This window comes from Amphimedon queenslandica, unplaced genomic scaffold (genome assembly GCF_000090795.2).
Source record: "Amphimedon queenslandica unplaced genomic scaffold, v1.1 AMPQUscaffold_13210, whole genome shotgun sequence".
NCBI lineage: Eukaryota > Metazoa > Porifera > Demospongiae > Haplosclerida > Niphatidae > Amphimedon > Amphimedon queenslandica.
In genome coordinates this window covers 1-17,842 of record NW_003546554.1, presented here as the reverse complement: position 1 = coordinate 17,842, position 17,842 = coordinate 1, and the positions used below count along the sequence as shown (strand labels likewise).

Sequence of the window (17,842 nt, the reverse complement as noted above, 5' to 3'; positions counted from 1 at the left end):
TGCTGCGCTGACTTAGCTATTATAGTCTAGCAGATTCAGCAATTTTTTTTCATAAAAGTGAGGCTAAATCTTTATATTTTCACTATAGTCTACTAGCTGAAACAAAGAAAAAAAGATGAGAACTTCACCTCAAGTAGTAATTTTTTATTTTGGTTAGTTTTTAATGTAGATACTAAATTAACCTAGGCCTATCTAGATATCACTGCACATCATGATTGCAATTTGCAATAATTATATATAATACATTCATTTTGCATGAATATTGTATAGAAACCACTAGATCTAAATCTAACTTGTTTTTATTGTAGCCCTATTGTGGTTAAAGGTCACAAGTTACGAGTTCGACTGTAACAAGCTGGTCGACGTTTGTCCAGGAGAAACAGTCCAAGTTTACTGTAGGGACAATGAGGGGTCTAATACTATCATGTGGCGTGTCAGGAGCAGTTTGGCTAACAAACCCTGCCGGGCTTATTTCGGAGTTCAAGACTCGTACGGGACTGTAAAGGGTCTAGAAGGAAAAGGGGAAAGAAACTGTCACGAACTTGGTGGGGCAAAGCTCTTGAGCAAAGTGCCAAACTCTACGAACCTCACACTTAACCTAGCTCTGGATCTTATCAGTGTTACTTGTAGAAGCACAGCTCAAAACTCTCCCAGTAAAGTAGTCTGTCCCATAACATTTAAAGGTAAGCTTTTGTTTTCTCTCTCGATCGAGTGGCTCTAAATCTCTTTGGCAGTTTTTGCCATTATTTCTGTCATTATTGTCTAGATACAACTTGTTAACACCTTGAAGTGTAAACAGGAACATTCCGAGGTGTAAACAAGGTGGCAAAAAATACTTATTGATGCTGCTGGTATCATTTTTTGTTTTTCTTGGGATCAGCATCATCTATGGTTTTCATATAAATCTAAATGGCTGCCTAAAAATTATTAGACTACAAAGAATACATTCTTATTTCCTATGCAGCTCTTATTATTTAGTACTATTATTTTTCTTACAGGGAAGCCTTCACCACCAGAGAATGTGTCCTACGTCAGGCAGGGAGATGATCAAGTCTTAGTATTGTGGTCCTCCACTAACAAAAGTAACTCTTACAAGATGATTGTCACTAGCTCACAAGCTAATGAAAGCTACAATAGAACTCTTTACAAAAATTCTGCATTGTTGACAATAAAAAAAGATGTTGACTACACCATCACTGTTACTGCCTTAAATTGTGCCGGAGAGCTCGAGAGTCTTCCATCAGAGCCTATCATGATATTATCTCCTCCTGATGTGAATGTCACCATAAAGGACGATAATCTAACGATAACATGGAATCAATCACAGGACGAATGCTTTATAATGAAGATTGAAGATGAGCAAAATTTGGAATGCAGCAAAAAAGGAAGTCTTAGCAGAAAGCTAACGTCTCATAAACTGTATGAGATTGAGTTACTTTCAAAAGCTAATGGAAGTCTTGTCACTGGTTCCCTTTGGAAAAAGCAATACTGTGTTGCTTATTCTGTGAGTCCCCCGCCTCTAGTTTATGCTCTAGTGTCAAACGACATTCTTCAAGTGAATGTAACAGTAGGGAGTTACTGTGATCCAGGTGAACTCCTTCAAGACTGCCTGTGTCCTGTACCAAGTGAAATCATACTCCAACTGAATGGAGAAAACAAGACTCATCATGACCCTACGGAAACAACAATAAACATTGACCTCTCTGACATATCAAGTGAATCTGCTATCGTCTTTGGAACTGTATGGGTAAAGAACAACTGTGGAGTGAGTAAAGGTGTCCACTTCTTTGAACATCTTCCAATCTCACCTAAGACTGATGATGATACACCAACAGATGGCATAGGATGTATTGTACCTAGTCTGGTCCTACTACCCTCATTATTGATATTATTAGCATTACTGTTTGTATAGAGTATAGTACCCCTCCATTCACCCAATTTTCAACCAGCAACATTCAGTCAATCTCCCTATTTGTATAATTTTTATTTAATATTTTTTTATCAGTATCTTCTATTAGGACAAATTAAGGCATAATAATCACTATAGCTAGATATTTTTAAAATAATTTTAAAGATTTTTAAAATAATGCTAATAATTATTATTTTCAAATATTTTCTTCTCTGCTGAATCCTCCATTATCAAGGGAGCAAACGACAGGCGGTACGGGATAATCGCTTTCGTCTGATATTGAGAACTCTGACTTGAAACAAGGGTTCATGACAACTTTTATGTCATCATCCTTAGGAACTATGACATCTCTCACGACAGTAACTGTGTTTGCATTTAATGAGCTGCACCTGCACATTGAGCCGATGCAATGACTAGCATGAGGAGGAGGAAGAAGTTGAGGATTAATAGCAACATTTGTAGGAAGGAGGTGGGGATGAAGAGAGGAAGGGGGCTGATTTATTTCTTTATAGCAAAACAAACGATAGAAGCACATGAGGAGTATAGCCACCAGTAGAATGAGTAGCAATGCAAGGAAGCATCCAACAGCACCACTGCTAATACCAATCACCAATGTATCACCATTATCTGAGCCGCCTAAAAAAAGGGTTATTTATATTACACTCAAGTTTGATTAGTATAAATAATCTGCAGTGGGAATTTAGTGTCTATTGTAATTACTATCAATTACCAGTTGCTCTTGATGTGGTGGAGACAGTAGCTGTACTAGTGCTAGAAGTTGTGACGGACGCTTGTTAGAAGACATTGAAAGTAAAAGGAAATGCAAAAGATAACAGCTTACTGTTTATCATTGTACTAGAGCTGTATCCAGTAGAGCTGTACATTGTAGTAGACTGTTGCATAGTTCTAGCTTCGTCAGTGATTGTAATGCTACTACTAATAGTAATGGTATTAATACTGCTTTGTGTTGATGATGCAGGCAATAAGAATGTGCTATTGACAATGCTACTAGTAGGTTGTATGGATGAGGTTATGATAGGGAGTGATGTTACTGGTGTCAGTGTATCTTGTGTGGACTGCAGTACAAAGGAAGGTGAAGGAAAGGAAGAGGAGAATGAAGAGGAAGGAACTAGAGTAAAGGGAAACATCATGTCTTAAAACAACATATCGAGGACACACACAAACTGACTTTTTGTAAATGCTTCCATACCAATAAGGTGTCCATCACAAGCAATCGCTTTAATGATTACTGATGCATTTTGATATCCTTCATCTAATGGCAAAGGCAGATATGAGTTACTTGTTGTGAAGTTTATAAACGATGAGTTATTAGTAATAATGGTGATGTTGTAATATTCAAAGGTAGAATCTGGCGGCGACCATGAGAGGATCTCTGACTGTTTGTTATAAGTCAAGTTTGTTGGTGGTTTAGGAATTTCTAAAACAAATTTATAAAACTGAAAATCATTACATAGCCAAAAACACAAACAGAATTATGATAAATTTGTCACTGATGATTAAGCAGCTAATTATTACATGAACAATGTGGATATCATAATCACAGTAACTCACCATTTGCCTTTACTGTACATTGTTTAGTGCCTCCATTATCATTATCTGCACATGTGATCACTGTTCCAAGTGGCACCAAACTGGAATTAAAACTCAGAGTTGAGGTTGCACTTGGTTCATTTATTAAAGTAGCTGTAAAACTTCCTTTCTCTTCCTTGTCCCCAATTGTATTCCCGAATGATGAAGCAACAAATTCTATTATAGATACACTACTGCCATTGTCAATAGACCACCAAATATAGTTACTAACAACACTACAATTCAATGTTATGCTTTCAGATGAAGGACAGAGTTGTTCAGACTCCCCACAGTCAAGATGTATCACTTGAGAAGCTATTAAATCTAAAAAGCAGATTAATAATGATTACACATAATGAGGATATGAGGGAGACCCACCAGTTAATTGTCCCATTAGTAGTGAGAGGGTTAGAATAAGATATGGTATGGAGCTCATCATGATGCTCTGAGAGAAGAGGCTACTGGTAGTTTCTTGAATGACCCATTGCTCTTTCCCAGAACTGAAGATATGAGGTTATGTTTAACTACACAAAATGGAGTCTTTTGTAAACTGTAGTAGACTACACAAACAGGAAATGGGTTATTGTAGGCATATTTCAATGACTTCATAAGGTCACATCATGATATCTACTTCATCAAAAAAGGAATAAAACATCAGACTATTGGCTAGAATGCATCATAATGAAAGCATATCTAACGCCTGCACATTTTGCTAAAAGGAAGCTCCTTGAATCTCGCAGGTTTATTTTTCAATTATGATCATTATCATCAAATTAGCAAAAAATAAAAATATAATGTTCTCAATATTCGCCAGCTGTAGCATAGCAGGAATTGTCTGTTGTTACTATGGACGACCCTGCATTTTAAAAATCAGTGATAAGAACTTATAATTCAGTGCATACCTTCGTCAAATGAGAACTGAAATGATGGCTCTGCGTAACAAGGGTTGGACCTACATGCCCATGGTTCTTCATAGCAAGGGTTAGGAGAAATTGGTAGAATCATAAAAGATGGAGCTCTACCACCATTATCTGTGATAAAAATAATGATAACAAAATTTTAATGAAATAACAAAAACTACCTGAGGAAGTTTGTCTAGCAAGACTAGCATTAGTAGTCACAGTCTCATAGCAAGGATTCGCTTCAAGGGAACATTTCTGACCAGGAGATTTCCTCTTCCTCTTTCTGGCAACCAATATGGAGCAGATACAAACCAAAATGAAGAGATACAAAATGAATAGTAAAAAGCTTGGGATAGCCAGTAAACCAAATACAATCACAAATGACTGCTGACCTACTATTATATAATTTTATTAGTACATACAACAAATCATTTTTTTAATACCTGGTTTTGGTGTCATACTAGGAGGGAGTAATATTTGATTTGTTGTTGATGTAAAAGTGCTATCAGTCTTAGAGCTTATTACTGGACTTGATGTAGTCAATGGTATATTAGGAGTGAATGGTAACTCAGGACTAGAGACACTCGTCATAGAGACACCTTTCAACATACAATATTAACAATATGTACACTGTAATGGAAATGGGCACGTATTTAGATGGCCGTAACTCAAAAAATTGAAGCCGGAATCAGCTCAAACTTTCTACATAGAATAAGTACATCAATATGTATCAGAAAATGTAATAAAAATTTGGGGTGATTTTGGAGCCATTTTTTGGAAAAAACCATGGGCTATAGCCTTGGGTATTTTTAAAAAAAAGGCCAATTTTTTATAATGGCAATAAATCGAAAAATTGAAGTCGGAATCAGCTCAAACTTTCTACACAGCATAAGTACATCAATATGTATCAGAAAATTTAATAAAAATTTGGAATGATTTTGGAGCCGTTTTTTGGAAAAAACCATGGGCTATAGCCTTGGGTATTTTTCAAAAAATGGCCAATTTTTTATAATGGCAATAAATCGAAAAATTGAAGTCGGAATCAGCTCAAGCTTTCTACACAGCATAAGTACATCAATATGTATCAGAAAATTTAATAAAAATTTGGAATGATTTCGGAGCCGTTTTTTGGAAAAAACCATGGGCTATATATAGCCTTGGGTATTTTTCAGAAAACGGCCAATTTTTATAATGGCAATAACTCAAAAAATTGAAGTTTGAATCACCTCAAACTTTCTACACAGCATAAGTACATCAATATGTATCAGAAAATGTAATAAAAATTTGGAATGATTTTGGAGCTGTTTTTTGGAAAAACCATGGGCTATATAGCCTTGGGTGTTTTTCAGAAAATGGCCAATTTTTTAAATGACCATAACTCAAAAAACTGAAGTCGGAATCAGCTCAAACCTTCTACATAGCATAAGTACATCAATATGTATCAGAAAATGTAATAAAAATTGGGGGTGATTTTGGAGCCATTTTTTGGAAAAACCATGGGCTATAGCCTTGGGTATTTTTCAAAAAATGGCCAATTTTTTTAAATGGCCATAACTCAAAAAATTGAACTCAGAATCAGCCAAACCTTCTACATAGCATAAATATATCAATATGTATCAAAACGTAGTGCTTTTATTTCAGAGCCATCTTAAAAGCATGAACTATATAGTTGGTGGTATGTTTCATACAGTGGCTCATTGTACATACCAGTGGCATTAGAAGAATCCTGTACAATTTCAAAATGTACACTTGTCCAATTGCCAGTACTCAATGCATTAACAGCAGCAATACTGACTGTAAAAACAGACCCAACATAACCACTGGGAACATCAATAGAGAATTGGGAGTGTTTTGAGCCATACATCACATAGGTGTCGTTTCCATGTATGGTCGCGTTGTGACGTAACAGATAAGACATGATGGGTGGCCTTCTCTCATCAAAGGGATACTGTAATGGTGTCAAGATAAAAAATGAGAGTAAGATCTATTCAGAGAGTATCATTTCCTTCTTTGTCAGAGGAAACTTGTGACTACACTTTACTAACAGTAAACAACAACATGAGCAGTGTTGTTGGATTAAGCTTACACAGAGAATGCTTGCATGAGTAAAGAGTTCAATAGGCTACTATTTGTGTATATAAGGAATTTGATGTATATGTATGTGTATGTGTGTGTATGTATGTGTGTGTGTGTGTGTGTAGGTGTGTGTGTGTGTATGTATGTATGTGTGTGTGTGTGTGTGTGTGTGTTTGTAAGTGTGTGTGTGTGTGTGTCTACAATTACAAACTAATTTGTGTTTTGTAGATTTGTAAATCTTTGTTCCTGCATGTGTGTGTGTAGGTCAGTGAGTAAATTGTCATTCTTACTTCAATAATAATTCTAATGACTGCACTTTTGTTGTTGTGGTCACTCCTCGTTGGCAACAGTGTAAGTGAGCTGTTTACCACTTCAACGTCGTCTGGATCTAATTTAAAAACAAGCACATTAACACAAAAAATGCAATAAAGAACACCAATAAATATGCAGCATCAGAAAATGTAATGAAATGTGGGTCTTAAATCTTTAATTGTTAAATTTATTTATTTATTTATATGAGAGGGGAGGTCAGTACAAAATCAAATTGGTAGATCTGATCAAAATAATGTATATACAATTATACGTACCATCTAATGTGAAATAGAGTGAAGGAGAGAAATCACTAATATATCCAAATGAGTCTTTAGCTTGAACCACAACGTAATAATCAGCTCCTTTAGTTAGATTTGTAACATTAAGTCTTTGATTGTATACAATGAATGATGCAACATCGACTGATGTATTAGTATAGAGATGAACAAAGAATGATTGAACAGTATCAGTAGCACTGGTCTCCCAGCTAAGCTCTGCTGTAGTATAACTGATTGCAGTAAATGATAAATTTGATACATGAACAGATGATTTACCTATTAATTCATTGTAACGTAAACACATAATACATACACAATTACACATACCAGTAGTGACTTGTATCCCAGGACTGTAACTACCTTCACCAATACAATTAATAGCAGAGATTGAGAGCAAGTATTGAGTATCATTCTTAAGTCCTGATATTAGAGTCTTGTTAGTATCACCAGTTGTCAGGTTACACTGATGGACAGGACAGTTGAAACTAGTTCCATTTACATAGGACACATTAACAATGTAGCCAGTAATAGGAGCAGTAGAGAGGGAAGCTGGTGGACTCCATTCAAGACCAATAGAACTCTCAGTAATATTAGTAACTGTTATATTAGCTGGAGGACTTGGACGGTCTACAAATAATTATTTTAAAAAGTAAAAGCAAATTATACATATTATCTTACTAATAAACTGTATCCCACATTCTTTATAACTTCCACTGAGTCCATCAGCACATCTAATACTGAATCCTTCCATTGAATTACTAGCCACTATACTAATGGATAATGTAGATATGGTTGGATTCCGACCGACTAGTGTAGTTTGAATTGATCCACTATTGTAAGTTTCTCCTAAGTCAGAGTTAATGGAGTAAGACTTTACGTGGACCCCATTCATCAACCAGGCAATGACATTACTCGATACTTGACAAGTTGCTGTTAAATTAGTACTGGAGCAAAGCTGAAGTCCTGGACAATCCAAAGAAACACCAGCTGCAAAAAGTGAATCACTAATTAATAAGATCATGTATCAATTTGATAAGCTAACCTGAAGTTGATAAAAACTGTAGTAGTATCAAAAAGAGAAAAAATAACTCCATAGTATCTATAATGACTTTATGTTTGTATGATTTCCAACTAGCTTTTGGTGCAGCAGCAGCTGCTTGTATACATGCAGGTCATAGGCTGACAAAGGTTAAAATAACTTCATTCCATTGACTGTTCTGAGCTAAATAAATTATGAAAAAATGCTGCCTCCTCCAGGTTTAGATCTAATGCTATCTAGATTTAGATGAGAAATGAGAATTAAAATAAATTGGATCATTATATTTAAGGTAAATATTTTTAAGAGAAAATACTTTAGATGATGAGACAAAAAGAGTCGGAGGGACTCTTCAGCACATTCACTTCCTGTGTCCTATGCAAATTTGCACAAAAATATTATAATTTTTTATGCAGGTCTCAGAGTTTAGTCTAGATTGACAGGTAGAGAAATCAAGTTATGCAACTAGCCTAGACTCGAATTTTGTAAATGGTAGATAGTACAGGAAGTGATTGATGCTTAAATACGTAATTACCCACAAATCAAATTCAAATCTATGCATAAGCTGTGTTTACATACCAATAAGGTGTTTAATTTAAAGTTGCACGGCATGTATATAAATTATGTCAGGAATGAATACACAATGAATGGGTGGAGATGCGATCCGTAATCTGATCCGTCCGTTATGAATATACTGAATCCATTGTTTGTGATTCAGCTCAATTCAATTGTTGGGACGATGATGGCTTTAGCCCTGTTATTAGGACTCATACTAGTCTGTACCAGGTCGACAAGTAAGCTTCTGATGCCACTCAAACATTTTCAGGTAAAATTATGATTGTGTAGGTGGTGATGTGACTGAATTTCAATGTACTAATGGAAATGTGTATGCTGGAGACAGGGTATGGTGTGACTGTATGACAAGTACTGGAGTAATAGACTGGAACATCAGTTATGTAGCACTAGGATCGTGTGATCAGAACTTGATAAATGTCAAATCAGAAATTTTCAATGCAGCTACAACTGATAATGCTATAGAATATTATGGATACAATTTTACCCATAATGCTGATAACAACAGCTCAAGCCTCACCTTTTATTTGAATACATCTGAAAGTGTTTCTGTTACGTGTAGAAATGGTGATAAAGGAGACGGTGCAACTCTAGTAATCCCTGACGCAGGTCAGTCATACATACTATAGTTGTTTTGAAAGTAATGTAACAAAAAATGATGCCACTTTCAATGTTTTGTATTATTATTAATAATAGGCTATGTAAAAGCACTAATAAACTTAACAACAGACTTCAATGCAAGTGGAGTTACTCTACACTGGGAGGATATTGGGAATAACTGTGATTCTACTGTGTATAACGTGGCTATTTATGATAATACATCAACCAGTGTATTGATACATAATACTAGTGACACAACGTTACATATAAACTCAAGTGATTTATTAAAAAATGTAACCTACACATACACTGTTAAAAGGTGCCAGCACTGTAGTATCAGTAAACCATTCACACTTGGTAAGAATATAGTACATAGCTAAACAATATGCGTTTACCTTTGATTTGTAGCTCCCATTGAAGTAATGAGTGTTACAATAGCTACCACTAATACTTCTGATCCTTGTAAAAATGATAGTTGCTGTGTTAATGTTACACTGAATATAATACTGGTGAGAGATAATGATTTTTATAAAGTTAACCAACAATTAATGTAGGAATCATCAGACATGTGTTTAAAGCATCCAAGTCAGAACTACAGTATATCATACAATTCTAATACTGAAGATAAACCAGTAACATTTAAAATAAATGAAACAAAATGGACTGGATCATTAAAACACAATGAGACCTATTGCTTTATCGTCACACCAATGAATGATTTTATCACAGGAGAGCCAATAAGTATGTTGCGTGTGTATCTAATAGTTATATATTGAGTATTTTATGTATACAGATAATGATACAATGATTACTGAATATCAATGTAAATCACCAGGAAATGGAAATAATGGTAGTAATGGAGGAGGTGGAGGATGGGGCATAGGATGTATTTTAATAATTATTTTTGGAATCATCATTGGACCCATTTTTGTGATTACCATAATCATCATAATCATATACTTCTTATGCAAAAAGAGAAACCAAGCAAGAAGAAATAACAATTGAATAAGCTTTAATAAGTGTTGTTTTTGTTATTGGTAGGAACAAGAGTACTTTTGGTACAAAATATTATATAATTAGAATTAAAATTTACATTAATTTATTGTCATTTTTTGATTTTAATAATAACAATAGTATTACATCAATTAGACAAATGTAGTAGCTATACATGTGATCACTATAAATTTATGTGTGATTTCCATATCATGACAAAGTTATAACTTTTTGCTTGTTAAAGGCAATACCGGTATGCACATAAGAGTCATGTAAATACTGTCCACAAGTTGTTTTGACAGTAAAAAGAGAGCAAATGAATGTTATTTTCAATGTTTTGTATATCAATAATAAATACAGCACCTACAAACTTAACAACAACCTTCAATGCAAGTGGAGCTACTTTACAATGGGAGGATACTGGGAATAACTGTACTTCTACTGAGTATCAAGTGATGGTTATTAGTTGTTCATGTACATCAACCAGTGTATTGATACATAATACTAATGAAACAACCTTACATATAAACTCAAGCGACTTATTAGAAAATGTAACCTATACATACACTGTTAGAGGGTGGAGTAAACAGCAAAGTAATAACAGTGAACCATTCACAATTGGTAAGAACAATATGTACAGCTCAACAACAATGTTTTCCTTAGTGTATTAGTATTTACAAAAATTTGTGGTCCAATTCTCAATTCTTATTTTTTTATCTATATCTATAGCATTAGATCTAAAAGAGGCATCATTTTTCATAATTTATTTAGCTCAAAACAGTCATATATTCAGTATTATATTCAGTGTAACATTAACACAGCAATTATTATTCTTATAAGGATTAGCTAGTAGTATTAGTTGTATCTATTGTAATACTCATCTCTTAGCTAGGAGCTACAAATTAAAATAAAGTTAGTGTATAAGTCTGTGCATAATACATACTGCTAGACTATGGCTTACAGGAAATTCATGCAAGCATAACAAGAAAACATAATTATCAAGTCAGGCATCTGTATCTAATCCAAGTATCAATATTATCAAGTATGAGTATATAAAGCTTGTTTGGCAAGATCTATAGATTCAATCAGTACAGGCAAAAAGAGTGGGAGGGGCTCTTCAGCTAAATTCACTTCCTGTCCTGCTTACATAAAATCTATAAATAGATCTAGATCTATATACCCTATATGTGTGTTTACTTTATATACCAAAAAAGGTGTTTAATTTCATGCTGCACAACATGTATATATTTAGCCAATTGTACTATGTTAGAAATGAATACGCAATGAATGGGTGGGCATGTGACCAGGAATCTGATCTGTCCCTTATGGATATGAATATACTGAAGTGATTGTTTGTGCTTTTTGTTCAGTTCAACCATTGGGATGATAATGGCTTCAGCTCTGTTATTAGGGCTCATACTAGTCTGCACTGGGATAACAGGTAAGCCTTTGATACCATTCAAACATTAACATTATGACTGTGTAAAACATTTTGATGCTAATACATACTATTCAATTTTATACAGATGGTGCTATCACTAACTTTACATGCACTGATGTAAATCACCAGGAAATGGAAATAATGGTAGTAATGGAGGAGGTGGAGGATGGAGCACAGGATACACTTTAGGAATTATTTTTGGAATCATTGGACCCATTTTTGTGATTACCATAATCATCATAATCATATACTTCTTATGCAAAAAGAGAAACCAAGCAAGAAGAAATAACAATTGAATAAGCTTTAATAAGTGTTGTTTTTGTTATTGGTAGTATTATACATCAACATACTGGTTGATGTACATAAACAACTTGTTTATGTACATCAACCAGTATGTTGATGTATAATACTAGCAACACAACCTTAGATATAAACTCAAGTGATTTATTAGACAATGCTAATTTATTAATTAACATTGTCTAATTTATTAGACCATCTGCAAAAGTGAATCACAAATTAATAAGATCATGCATGAACTTGATAAGCTAACCTGAAGTTGATAAAAAACTGTAGTAGTATCAAAAAGAGAAAAAAACAACTCCATGGTAGCTATAATGACTTTATATTTGTATGATTTCCAACTAGCTTTTGGTGTAGCAGGAGCTGTTTTTATACATGCAGATCATAGGCTGACAAAGGTTAAAATAACTTTCATTCCATTGACTGTTCTGAGCTAAATAAATTATGAAAAAATGCTGCCTCTTCCAGGTTTTATCAGATCTAATGCTAGATTTAGATGAGAAATGAGAATTAAGAATTGGATCACAAATTTTAAGGTATAAAATAATTTAATGGAAAAATATTTTATGGTTCCAATCAGAGCAAAAGGAGTGGGAGGGGCTCTTCAGCTAAATTCACTTCCTGTCCTGCTTATCTACACAGCCAAGAATTATCATGGTCAGACATGCTGATACAGTACTAGTACTACTGCTCAAAGTCAATGGATCAGGCCTGATTACTTAAGTGATACAGTCCTGATAGGCTATCAGGACTGTATCACTTAAGCAATCAGACCTGATTCATTGACTTTGAGCAGTACTACTGTATCAGCATGATAATTCTTGGCTGTGTATGCAATAAGCTGTGTCTCTGTTTACATACCAAAGGTGTTTAATTTCATGCTGCACAGCACATGTATATATTTAGCCAGTTGTATCACGTTATAGTTAGGAATAATTGTGCAATAAATGGGGGGGTATGTGTCACTATGTGAACAGGAAGCTGATCTGTCCCTATAGATATGAATATACTAAGTCACTGTTTGTGCTATATACTGGAGTGATTGTTTGTGCTGTTTTTAGTTCAATTCAATTGTGTGGAGTGATAATGGCTTCAGCTCTGCTATTAGGACTTATACTCTGCGCTGGGTTGACAAGTAAGCCATTGATGCCATTCAAACATTGTCAGGTAACATTATGATTGTGTAGGTGGTGATGTGACACACTTTCAATGTACTAATGGAAGTGTGTGTGCTGGAGGCAGAGTGGAGTGTAACTGTACAACAAGTACTGGAGCAATAGACTGGACCATCAGTTATAGAGTACTAGGATCCAGTAATCAGAGCTGGACTACCTCAACATTTATGTTCAATAAAGGTAGTAATACTAATAATGATACAGAATATGAATACAATTTCACTTATGATGAGATAAATAATAGCTCAAAGCTGAACTTTTATCTAAATGCATCTGAAAACATTTTTATTGTGTGCAAAAATGGAAATGTAAGTGATAATGAATCTACAATAATAAGGGATTCAGGTAAACAAGTTGTTGTGAAAATAAAAAGTGTATGTTTTGTAATAATAGGTTATTATGCAAAAGCTCCAACAAACTTAACAACAACCTTCAATGCAAATGGAGTTACTTTACAATGGGAGGACACTGGGAATAACTGTACTTCTACTGTGTATCAAGTGACTGTTAATGGTACTTCAAACAGTGTATTGACCTCCTATAATAATAGCAAAACAACTTTACTCATACATTCAAGTGAACTAAACACAACAGAAACCTATACATACACTGTTAGAGGGTGGAATGGACAGCAAAGTAACATCAGTAAACCATTCACACTTGGTAAGAATATAAGCTCAGTAACATGTACCTAATTTTGATTTGTAGCTCCTCATGAAGTGATGAATATTACAATAAATACAACTAATACTACTGATCCTTGTAAGAATAGTTGCTGTGCTAATGTTACACTGAATATAATATTGGTGAGATACAATGAATAATCCATACATGTATTTCAACAATTCATAGGAGTCACTAGACCCATATGTGAAGCATCCAAGCCAGTACCACAACATATCATACAATTCCAATACTGGGAATATACCAGTAACATATGAAGTAACTGGTTATGATGAAACAAAATGGACTGGATCAGGATTAAAATACAATGAGACTTATTGCTTTACAGTCACACCAATGAATAATTTTAGCACAGGAATGCCAATAAGTATGTTGTGTGTGTAATAGTTTATATATTGAGTACTTTATATACTTATACAGGTAATGACACAACTACTCAATATTCATGTGAACCAACAGGAAATAGTGGGGATAATGGTGATGATAAACCAGAATGTAATACAGGATGCATTGCAGCTATAGTAGTTGTTTCAATGATAGTCATAATACTCATAATAGTGATAGTGGGATGCAGAATAGGATACAAAATAAAAAATTCATGGATAAGACAACAAATTGATAACAGACAATCCTTGTGCTGGCTGCATAGATTATGTAAATTGATGGATAATATTTGTTGTTGTTAGAATAAAAGTTAAAAATATTATTATTGTTTTGTTATAGTTTTAACTAACTCACTCAAATATACTTATTACAATTATTATTCTAACTTTCCTTTCTATCTTAAATTTCATATATTTCTACATCTAAGTATATGTACTTTAACCTGTTTTATTTCTAATAATAATAACAACAATATTAAATTAATAATAATAATAATTTGAGGGTGTCACAATAACTCATATGTGGTGTAATTGGGTGGATTGACACATAGACATCTATGCATGAATTGACAATAGAGAATGAAAGTGGCTAAGCCCAGGAGCAATGGAGCAAGAGTTATTTGAGTCATAATTATTGTGTAGCAAAGTGACATGTGACCCTCTTATGAACATTGGATTCTTCATCAGTTATTGTAAATAGCAAATTAACTTAATTTTTACTTCTCCCTTCTGCTCTTCTAAGGAACTTGATTATTTTAAACTACCAGTTTTACAGCAAGTTACAGCAATTGTTTTATCCAGTTATGCTACTCAATACTGTTGCATTACTATTAGGAGTGGAACTTATTCTACTCTACTCTGGATTGGGAGGTAAGCCATTAAGACTATTTAATGATAATAGGTCCACACATTATTCATTTTATACAGATTGTGCTATCACTAACTTTCAATGTACTGATGGGCCAGTATGTGCAGGGGATAGAATAGAATGCAGCTGCACAACAGATACTGGTACTTTAGAATGGTTTGTAAAATACAGTCCAGTAGAATCTTTGATGTGGAACCAAATTCCACAAGTTTCATTTCATGCAATGAACACTGAGGATAAAGAATTTTATGGTTATAATTTCACATTTAATACAACTTATACAGGTCTGAACACTTCAATACTGACCTTTAATCTTAATCACTCTCAGAGTGTACTTATTGAATGTGCAAATGGACAGGAGACTGATAAAATGAACACAACAGTTACTGATTTAGGTTAGTGTACACATCCAATAAGCAATTGCATTTTGTTATATTACAATGTAAAAATGGCAATCAAGGTACAATGACCCTGCAATAATCACACAAGAGTCATGTAAATGCATGTACACAAGTTGTTTTGAAAGTAAAAAAGAACAACTGAATATGTTACCCTTTTCAATGTTTTGTATATCAATAATAGGTTATTATGCAAAAGCACCGACAAACTTAACAACAACCTTCAATGCAAGTCGAATTACTTTAGAATGGGAGGACACTGGGAATAACTGTACCTCTACTGAGTATCAAGTGACTGTTATTAGTTGTTCATGTACATCAACCAGTGTATTGACGTATAGTACTAATGACACGGCCTTACATATAAACTCAAGGGATTTATTAGACAATATAACCTACACATACACTGTTAGAGGATGGAATGAACAGCAAAGTAATAACAGTAAACCATTCACACTAAGTAAGGATATACAGTTCAACAATATGATTTACATCTAATTTTAATTGAATATTTTATTATACAGGTAATGATGCAATTACTTTTCAGTGTGAATCACCACAAAATAATAATGGTACAAGACAATGGCTCATTATTACTTTTATTTTTGAATTTCTACTAGATCTAGCCTTCAATGTTACTATTACTGCAAATAGTACTACTGATGATTGCAGTGATAGCTGTTGTACTAATATCACAATTTCTATACGACTGGTAAGTATAATAAGAAACAAAATTTAATTTCTATTATAAGTACTGCAGGTATTGAACACATCAGACCCACAGTATGCAAATCTAAGCTATAATATATCATATGATTCCATCACCGGTATTGAAGAATCAATGGTAAAAAGTGAAGGAGAATGGAACAAGTTTATACAGCTGCCTCGTAATGAAACACACTACTTTGATTCCAGACAAGCAAAAAGTATGTAATAGAATCTACTGCTTTATAGATTTATGTAGTGTTTTTATATTGGGAATTTTGTAGATCAATGTTCTGAACTTGGTAATCCTACTTGCTCTAATCCAATGGAAAATTCTGGAAATATAGGAAATATTGTAGCAATCATATTAGGCATAATACTTTTTGTTTTTATAGCATTAGCTTTGATGGCTTGCTGCCTTGTAAAGCAAATAAGAGACAAGATCAAAGAAAGTAAAAAGTTTGCATTGTTAAAAGTAATTTGTACTAGATTTTCTATGTGTAAACATAGCTAGTAGTTTCCAATTTTTGATGAGCCTCATGATAGGTACTGACACTCCACTTGTATTAGTTGAAACTTTGGAAACCCTAGTCTCATGGCATTTTCGACTGTTTTTACTTGCTTGATATCATCAATGATTGTCATAAGTATACTCATAAACATAATCATGTGTTTAGAATTATGCAGGAATACACGAATATGTGAAGGAGAACAAAGAGAAGAAATCAATGAAGATAGAGAACATAGAGAAGGAATCGGATTAAATAAAATAAATGAAAATGAAGGAGCAAAGGATGAACAGCCTGAATAATTATGACTAACATTTCTTTTCTACTATTACATTAAACTATTATACAATAAAGCTATTTTTTATCATTATTTTTAAACTTAATAATAAGATTTTAGACTAGATGCATCACAAATTTATTGAATGGGTGGATGTAGCTAGATCACCATGAATTCACTAGTCGTATTCATTTAGAGGGAGTGATTGCATTTTGTTTGTTAGGCGTTTTAGTTAACTTCTTATTGTAAATATGAGAGACTGTCTTTTGCTATTTCTACTATCCACTTGGTTGGCAGGTAAGTGATGCAGTAAAGTGAATACTGTGTAAAATATGTACAATATGTAGTTGGTGCTGTCACTGCCTTTAGTGAGACTGCATGTGTTGAAAACACAGTAAATTGCAACTGCACCACAAGTACTGGAGCAGTTGAGTGGAACATTAGTAAAAGAGCACTTGGATTTTCAGATCAGATTTGGGAACCAGTAACAGAAGTCAATTTCAATAAATTTACACCCAATTTTGAAAATATATATGGGTACAACTTTACATTTGATTGGAATTTAAACAGTTCAGCACTCACTTTTAATCTAAATTCCTCTGAAGATGTTCTCATTGTCTGTGCTAGTGGAAATGAGCAAGACAGCAAAGGTTCTGTCATCAGTAACTCAAACACACTAATGATAAATTATTTCCAAGTTGGCTCTACAATAGAAACATGTATGTTATGTATTAGTAGTATTTTTATAATAAATATATACTTTATAGATAATTGTATCTTAATTCAACATCAGTGTCAGTCACCAACAGGAAATGATAAAGAGAATGAAGGTG

The 17,842-nt window shown here is 33.8% G+C and overlaps 5 protein-coding genes across 10 annotated transcripts; 3 read left to right on the top strand and 2 right to left on the bottom strand.

Moving 5' to 3' along the window:
• Positions 1-67: 67 nt before the first annotated feature.
• LOC109584426 (uncharacterized) lies at positions 68-1,952 on the top strand. Its single transcript, XM_020000172.1, has 3 exons — positions 68-152; positions 309-683; positions 999-1,952. The coding sequence occupies exons 1-3, from the start codon at positions 116-118 to the stop codon at positions 1,910-1,912; spliced, it is 1,326 nt and encodes a 441-aa protein (XP_019855731.1). The 5' UTR covers positions 68-115; the 3' UTR covers positions 1,913-1,952.
• Positions 1,953-2,001: 49 nt separating this feature from the next.
• Positions 2,002-4,062, bottom strand: LOC109584425 (chitinase-like protein PB1E7.04c). The gene is made up of 6 exons (XM_020000171.1): positions 3,878-4,062; positions 3,482-3,823; positions 3,099-3,347; positions 2,751-3,038; positions 2,640-2,699; positions 2,002-2,545 (listed from the first exon to the last, which is right to left on the bottom strand). Exons 1-6 carry the CDS (start codon positions 3,936-3,938, stop codon positions 2,106-2,108), a joined length of 1,440 nt encoding a protein of 479 aa, XP_019855730.1. The 5' UTR covers positions 3,939-4,062; the 3' UTR covers positions 2,002-2,105.
• Positions 4,063-4,190: 128 nt separating this feature from the next.
• Positions 4,191-8,161, bottom strand: LOC109584422 (titin-like). The gene is made up of 10 exons (XM_020000167.1): positions 8,110-8,161; positions 7,746-8,054; positions 7,395-7,694; positions 7,065-7,343; positions 6,768-6,865; positions 6,109-6,349; positions 4,845-5,000; positions 4,581-4,796; positions 4,402-4,530; positions 4,191-4,355 (listed from the first exon to the last, which is right to left on the bottom strand). The coding sequence occupies exons 1-10, from the start codon at positions 8,159-8,161 to the stop codon at positions 4,300-4,302; spliced, it is 1,836 nt and encodes a 611-aa protein (XP_019855726.1). The 3' UTR covers positions 4,191-4,299.
• Positions 8,162-9,016: 855 nt separating this feature from the next.
• On the top strand, positions 9,017-10,781 carry LOC109584430 (uncharacterized). The gene is made up of 5 exons (XM_020000188.1): positions 9,017-9,285; positions 9,373-9,633; positions 9,685-9,785; positions 9,831-10,017; positions 10,070-10,781. The coding sequence occupies exons 1-5, from the start codon at positions 9,021-9,023 to the stop codon at positions 10,279-10,281; spliced, it is 1,026 nt and encodes a 341-aa protein (XP_019855747.1). The 5' UTR covers positions 9,017-9,020; the 3' UTR covers positions 10,282-10,781.
• A 280-nt stretch (positions 10,782-11,061) lies between these two features.
• LOC109584429 (uncharacterized) lies at positions 11,062-17,133 on the top strand. 6 transcript variants are annotated; one of them, XM_020000182.1, is made up of 11 exons: positions 11,283-11,710; positions 11,796-12,546; positions 12,591-12,667; positions 13,072-13,145; positions 13,198-13,530; positions 13,579-13,848; positions 16,043-16,090; positions 16,139-16,230; positions 16,279-16,444; positions 16,508-16,675; positions 16,901-17,133. In XM_020000182.1, the coding sequence occupies exons 2-11, from the start codon at positions 12,514-12,516 to the stop codon at positions 17,032-17,034; spliced, it is 1,395 nt and encodes a 464-aa protein (XP_019855741.1). In that variant the 5' UTR covers positions 11,283-11,710; positions 11,796-12,513; the 3' UTR covers positions 17,035-17,133. The 6 variants fall into 6 exon arrangements, with proteins under 6 accessions (XP_019855745.1, XP_019855741.1, XP_019855742.1 ...); XM_020000183.1 differs by having other exon boundaries at positions 16,734-16,970; XM_020000187.1 differs by lacking the exon at positions 12,591-12,667 and having other exon boundaries at positions 11,287-11,710.
• The last annotated feature ends 709 nt before the right edge of the window (positions 17,134-17,842 follow it).

Coding starts and splice junctions, on each gene's coding strand:
- LOC109584426 (XM_020000172.1), top strand. CDS start 116: ATGAGAACTTCACCTCAAGTAGTAATTTTTTATTTTG. Junction 153..308: donor AGTAGTAATTTTTTATTTTG/GTTAGTTTTTAA, acceptor TTTTTATTGTAG/CCCTATTGTGGTTAAAGGTC. Junction 684..998: donor CTGTCCCATAACATTTAAAG/GTAAGCTTTTGT, acceptor TTTTTCTTACAG/GGAAGCCTTCACCACCAGAG.
- LOC109584425 (XM_020000171.1), bottom strand. CDS start 3,938: ATGATGAGCTCCATACCATATCTTATTCTAACCCTCTCACTACTAATG. Junction 3,039..3,098: donor TATGGAAGCATTTACAAAAA/GTCAGTTTGTGT, acceptor CCTTTACTCTAG/TTCCTTCCTCTTCATTCTCC. Junction 2,700..2,750: donor CTCTAGTACAATGATAAACA/GTAAGCTGTTAT, acceptor TCTTCTAACAAG/CGTCCGTCACAACTTCTAGC.
- LOC109584422 (XM_020000167.1), bottom strand. CDS start 8,161: ATGGAGTTATTTTTTCTCTTTTTGATACTACTACAGTTTTTATCAACT. Junction 8,055..8,109: donor ACAGTTTTTATCAACTTCAG/GTTAGCTTATCA, acceptor CACTTTTTGCAG/CTGGTGTTTCTTTGGATTGT. Junction 7,695..7,745: donor ATGTGGGATACAGTTTATTA/GTAAGATAATAT, acceptor AATTATTTGTAG/ACCGTCCAAGTCCTCCAGCT.
- LOC109584430 (XM_020000188.1), top strand. CDS start 9,021: ATGACAAGTACTGGAGTAATAGACTGGAACATCAGTTATGTAGCACTA. Junction 9,634..9,684: donor CAGTAAACCATTCACACTTG/GTAAGAATATAG, acceptor TTTGATTTGTAG/CTCCCATTGAAGTAATGAGT. Junction 9,786..9,830: donor TTACACTGAATATAATACTG/GTGAGAGATAAT, acceptor CAATTAATGTAG/GAATCATCAGACATGTGTTT.
- LOC109584429 (XM_020000182.1), top strand. CDS start 12,514: ATGAGAATTAAGAATTGGATCACAAATTTTAAG. Junction 12,668..13,071: donor CACAGCCAAGAATTATCATG/GTCAGACATGCT, acceptor TGCTGTTTTTAG/TTCAATTCAATTGTGTGGAG. Junction 16,445..16,507: donor TGATTCCAGACAAGCAAAAA/GTATGTAATAGA, acceptor GGAATTTTGTAG/ATCAATGTTCTGAACTTGGT.